The 5,997-nt window shown below is 49.0% G+C and overlaps 1 protein-coding gene across 1 annotated transcript in view; it reads left to right on the forward strand.

Annotated features, from left to right (window-relative positions):
• The first annotated feature begins 5,264 nt into the window (after positions 1 to 5,264).
• Positions 5,265 to 5,997, forward strand: part of LOC137504587 (olfactory receptor 2K2-like) — a 966-nt gene continuing 233 nt past the window's right edge. The window contains exon 1 of the mRNA XM_068233169.1: positions 5,265 to 5,760. Coding sequence (XP_068089270.1) covers positions 5,265 to 5,760 — 496 coding nt within the window. The remainder of the gene's footprint in view (positions 5,761 to 5,997) is intronic.

A 5,997-nucleotide genomic window follows, 5' to 3' on the forward strand; every position in this document is an offset into this window, starting at 1 on the left:
ATGCCACCACTGACGAGGGCCAGAGTGGTGCACGTTGGACTTCCACAATTCAGCGCGAATGGTCAGCAGAAGCAGACCAGGAGGAAGGTGACGACTATGATGCATCACAACAACTATCACAACGCTCACAAGAGGATGATGCGGATTCTGGTAGGACTCTGGCACACATGGCTCAATTCATGCTAGACTGCATTGAACGCGACCCACGCATTGTGCGCATTCTGGACAACACCAATTACTGGGTTTATACCCTTCTGGATCCACGGTACAAACACAATGTTCCAAAACTGCTTGAAGAAAGAGTCAGACAGGTCAAAATGGAAGAATACCAGCAGGCCCTTGTGGAGACTTTAGAGAGGAGATTGACATCCTCCCCCTCCTCTAGCCAGTTGTACGCCGACAGACTGACTTCCGCAAACCCAGGACGACCAGGAGGGCAGCAAACAACGCAAGCCGCAGCTAGTGCCCAAAAGGGAATGGTATCGGCAGTGTCCTTGGAGTGGGAAAATTTTCTGACACCCATGCAGCAGCAGCCCACTGAACAGCAAGCGTGCAGATCCACCTCCAACACCGATCGCCTGGAGAAGATGGTCAAGGACTACATGTCAGATGACGTAGCTGTGTCGAACAATCCATCTGCACCCTTCAACTATTGGGTATCGAAGCTAGACACCTGGCACGAACTGGCAATGTACGCAATAGAGGTGCTGGCTTGCCCGGCAGCCAGCGTTATGTCGGAACGCTGTTTCAGTGCTGCCGGAGGCATCGTCACAGATCGGCGTATCCGCCTCTCCACAGAAAATGCAGACCGTCTGACTCAAATTAAAATGAATCAATCCTGGATTGGAAATGACTACGCAACACTCCAGGACCCCAACCAAGTAACATGACCAATGAACATCTGGGATGGTGTAGCGTTTCCGGTCCCTGTTTATTGAACCTCTCATCTGTATTACATTTATGACTGCATGGCGGCAAAAAGCATTGCTGCTATATCCGCACGCTTTTTGTCCTCATGCAAGGCCTGGGTTGTTGTGTCTCAAAAAGCATGGCCTTCTCCTCCTGCGCCTGCTCCTGTTCCATCACGTGTGCTGCTGCTGCTGGGTTAGCGTTGCCGGTCCCTGTTTATGGAACCTCTTATCTTTATTACATTTATGACTGCATGGCGGTACAAAGCATGCTATCCGCATGCTTCTTGTCCTCATGCAAGGCCTGGGTTGTTGTGTCTCACAAAGCGTGGCCTTCTCCTCCTGCACCTCCTCCTGTTCCATCACGTCTGCTGCTGCTGGGTTAGCGTTGCCACGTGGTCCCTGTTTATTGAACCACTTATCTTTATTAGATTTATGACTGCATGGCGGTACAAAGCATGCTATCCGCACGCTTTTAGTCCTCATGCAAGGCCTGGGTTGTTGTGTCTCACAAAGCGTGGCCTTCTCCTCCTGCGCCTCCTCCTGTTCCATCACGTCTGCTGCTGCTGGGTTAGCGTTGCCGCGTGGTCCCTGTTTATTGAACCACTTATCTTTATTACATTTATGACTGCATGGCGGTACAAAGCATGCTATCCGCACGCTTTTTGTCCTCATGCAAGGCCTGGGTTGTTGTGTCTCACAAAGCGTGGCCTTCTCCTCCTGCGCCTCCTCCTGTTCCATCACGTCTGCTGCTGCTGGGTTAGCGTTGCCGCGTGGTCCCTGTTTATTGAACCACTTATCTTTATTACATTTATGACTGCATGGCGGTACAAAGCATGCTATCCGCATGCTTCTTGTCCTCATGCAAGGCCTGGGTTGTTGTGTCTCAAAGTGTGGCCTTCTCCTCCTGCGCCTCCTCCTGTTCCATTACGTGTGCTGCTGCTGGTGCTGGGTTAGCGTTACCGGTCCCTTTTCGTGGAACCTCTTCTCTGTATTACATTTATGACTGCATGGCGAAAAAAAGCATGTTACCTGTGCAAAGAAACATGACATTTTCCACATTTAAAAGACAGTTTTTCCTTTGAAACTTTACAATCAATTTTCTCAAAAACTATAAGCTCTTTTTGCAAAAAATTTTTTCCTCTTGTACCCACTCCCAAGGTGCACATGCCCTGTAAATTTGGGGTATGTAGCATGTAAGGAGGCTTTACAAAGCACAAAAGTTCGAGTCCCCATTGACTTCCATTATGTTCGGAGTTCGGCTTGAACACCCGAACATCGCGGCCATGTTCGGCCTGTTCGGCCCGAACCCGAACATCTAGATGTTCGCCCAACACTAGTTGCAATCACTGTATAGCACCAGAGGCTAGAAAAATTTGGCATGTACATGTCTGAAAAATAAGGTTTTTTTGCAGGCACTGCTGTAGCAGAAGCCTGAAAAATTCCGGATTTACCTGTATAGAATGCTTCCCAAAAAATACAAAAAAATGGACCCTAGTCGGTGGAGGCAGATAAGAAGAGCTGTGTGGGGAGTCATGGGGTGTGCAGAGAGTAAGGACAGCTATGTAGGGGCTGAGTCCAAAATCTTCTGGCATACAGTAACCCCCCAGGCCTCACTCATCTTAATAATGGTAAGGTAGTCAACACTTTGAGGACCTAGGTGACTTCTCTTGTCAGTGACAATCCCTTCTGCTGCGCTGAAGGTCCTTTCTGACACTAAGCTTGAGGCAGGGTAAGCAAAAAGATTGATGGCAAATTGTGACAGCTCTGGCCACAGGTCAAGCCTGCGCACCCGGTAGTTCAAGGTTTCATTGCTCCTCAGAGTGTTGATATCAGCAGTTAATGCTAGACAGGTGCCCCCCAGTTCAGGTAGTGACAGGAGCCCCCCAGCTCAGTTAGTGACAGGTACCCCCAGTTTAGGTATGACAGGAGCCCCCCAGTGTATGCAACGACAGGTGCCCTCCAGTTCAGGAAGTGACAGGGACCCCCCCCCCAGTGTATGTAGTGACAGGAGCCCCTAGTTTAGGTAGTGACATGAGCCCCTAGTTTAGGTAGTGACAGGTGCCCCCCAGTTCAGGTAGTGACAGGTGCCCCCCAGTATAGATAGCCAGGTCTATAGGTGTCACCAATTTAGATAGCACTCACCTTGGGGTTCCCCCTCTCTCGCTCCACCCTTTAGAATTAAGTGATTCGGGCAGGCAGCACCGCTGTGTTCTCTTCTCTCTCCGCTGCCACCCCAGGCCGGGCCGGTTGGCCACTTCTGTGTTCGGGTGGCTAGGGGGGGAAACAGCTAGCCAGGGGAGTGTGCATGCCCCATTTTGCCCTATGTAGGGACGCCCATGGCCAGGTAGGCAGGGTGGGCAGATAGGTAGCCAGGTGGGAGGGTAGGCAGATAGGTAGCCGGGTGGGCAGTTAGGTAGCTGGGTAGGCAGTTAATTAGCCAGGTCGGAGGGTAGGCAGTTAGGTAGCTGGGTGGGCAGTTAGGCAGCCAGGTAGGTAGTTAGGTAGCCGTGTGGGAGGGTAGGCAGATTGGTGTCCCTGGGTGGGTAGATAGGTAGGCGGGTGGGCAGTTAGGTAGCCAGGTGGGAGGGTAGGCAGTTAGGTAGCTGGGTGGACAGTTAGGTAGCCAGGTCATTAGTTAGGTAGCCGGGTGGGAGGGTAGGCAGTTAGGTAGCTGGGTGGGTAGATAGGTAGCCGGGTGGGCAGTTAGGTAGCCGGGTGGGAGGGTAGGCAGTTAGGTAGCTGGGTGGGTAGTTAGGTAGCTCAGTGGGGGCCCCATCTCCTATGCTCCCTGCCTCACCTGGGTGTCCCCCCCTCCTATTACAAGCGGCGGGAGAGCGGCAGTTACAGCAAAGTTCCGGCAGGGTAAAGCAGAAGATAGAGGCCCAGCTGCCTCCCGGTCTACACTGTCTCCTCTGTAATTCCCGCTCACACTAAACCAGGAAGCAGTGCGAGCGGCATACAGAGGAGACAGCGAAGACCAGGAGGCAGCTGGACCTCTAGCGTCTAATTTACCCCGCCGGAGCCTTGCTGTAACCGCCGCTCTACCGCCGCTCATAATAGGAGGGGGCCCCCCTGAGGTGAGGGAGGGGGAGGATAGAAGTCAGGCCCCCCAGGGGAAAAAAAACAACAACAACCCAATGACACTTATGGGCCCCTAGAGAAACAGAACTCCAGGGGTCCTCGTGCACTGGCACGGCCTGCACGGCCATATGTCCGCTCCTGGCTTTAAGGCATCCAGTAACATTTATGTATGCTTGAAAAACAATGTATCTCCTTTTAATATCCCTTGTATATAAGCTGTGTGTTCGAAATTATGTCAGTAAACAGGAATCATGTCTGAGGAAGCCTTCATTGCAGCTTACTCATAAGTTAGCCAATAAATGGTACCATCTTGATTCAAAAGTTATTTCTTTTACTGAAGGCTAACACAGTACAATACTCCTCTGTTACTTTTAAACTGTTAAACAGAGCAGTACTAATAACCATTTGAACCTTCCTGCAGTGAAACCTTATCTCAAGCTGTCTCTCACTGTTTCTTGCCTGTTTAAGCTATTTAACAAAACAGGACTGAGTTGGACCAAGTTGGTTAATAGATCAGAGAAGCTAAGGAGAGATAACTCATGAGTTAAGTCAAATAAGAGATAAACCATGACTTAAGTCTGTTAACCTCCTTGCCGGTCTAATTCCCCCGGCAAGGAGGCAGCGCAGCACTTTTTTTTTTTACATCATGTAGCGAGCCCAGGGCTCGCTACATGATAGCCGCTGAGCAGCGGCAGCTCTGCAGCCACTCCGATCGCTTCCGGCGATCGGAATAAGCAGGAAATCCCGTTCAGAACGGGATTTCCTGCTGGGCTTCCCCGGTCGCCATGGCAACGGGGCGGGATAACGTCACCAACGTCATGGACGTCGGGACGTCAGAGGGAATCCCGATCCACCCTTCAGCGCTGCCTGGCACTGATTGACCAGGATGCGCAAGGGGTCTGGAGGGGGGGCAACGCAGTGCGGCGGATAGCGGCGGATCAGCGATGAGCGGTGGCGATCGAATGTTACAAGCAGTTAGCAAAGTGCTAGCTGCATGTAACAAAAAAAAAATTATGCAAATCGGCCCAGCGGGGCCTGAGAAATCCTCCTGCGCAGGTTACCCGGAGCTGAGCTCGGGATAACCGGCAAGGAGGTTAAGGAGAGATAAATCATGAGTTAAATTATTTAAGGAGAGATAACTTGTGAGTTAATGAATAAGGTGTGATAATTCAACAGAAAGGTTTTGTAAATCAGCCCAAAACGCATTACTTTACCTTGGCAAGATCCTAACTTATCGAGATCTCACAAAATATATAATTTTTGCTTTACAGAATGGCCTGGGGAAAAAATGACACATACAATAAAGAATTCATCTTGCTGGGGCTTACCAATGTCCCTTATGTACAAAATATTCTCTTTGTGATCTTTTTGATCAGCTACTTAGCCATTCTACTTGCAAATGCTCTTCTTATCCTGGCTACAGTCATGGACAGAAGTCTTCACACTCCAATGTATTTTTTTCTTATAAATTTATCCTTTGTGGACATCTGCTATTCTACCTCAATTATCCCAAGGATGCTGAAAGATCTGTTATCGGCCAAGAAAACCATTTCATTTGAAGAATGTGCTGCCCAAATGTACATATCTCTTGTACTTGGGATGACACAATGTTTTATTTTAGCCATAATGGCCTATGACCGTTATATTGCAATTTGTTTTCCTTTACATTATACTACGATTATAGCTGCAACTACATGCATCAAGATAGCCACAGCAGCATGGATCTGCGGGTTTCTATTCCCCATTGTTCTTGTTACACTTGCATGGAGTACGGACCTTTGTGGTCATAATAAAATTAACCATTTTATATGCGAAGTGAAAGGAATCTTATCATTAGGATGCGGAAATATAACACTTTTTGGATTAATCACTTTTGTGCTTTGCGTCCCTATTTTAATTATCCCAGTTATTTTCATTATTATAACTTATATTAAAATAATAAGAGCCATTTTGAAAATAGGTACAGTAGCTGGACGAAAAAAGGCCTTTTCAACTTGCGGATCTC

Source organism: Hyperolius riggenbachi, chromosome 4 (genome assembly GCF_040937935.1).
Source record: "Hyperolius riggenbachi isolate aHypRig1 chromosome 4, aHypRig1.pri, whole genome shotgun sequence".
Taxonomy (NCBI): domain Eukaryota; kingdom Metazoa; phylum Chordata; class Amphibia; order Anura; family Hyperoliidae; genus Hyperolius; species Hyperolius riggenbachi.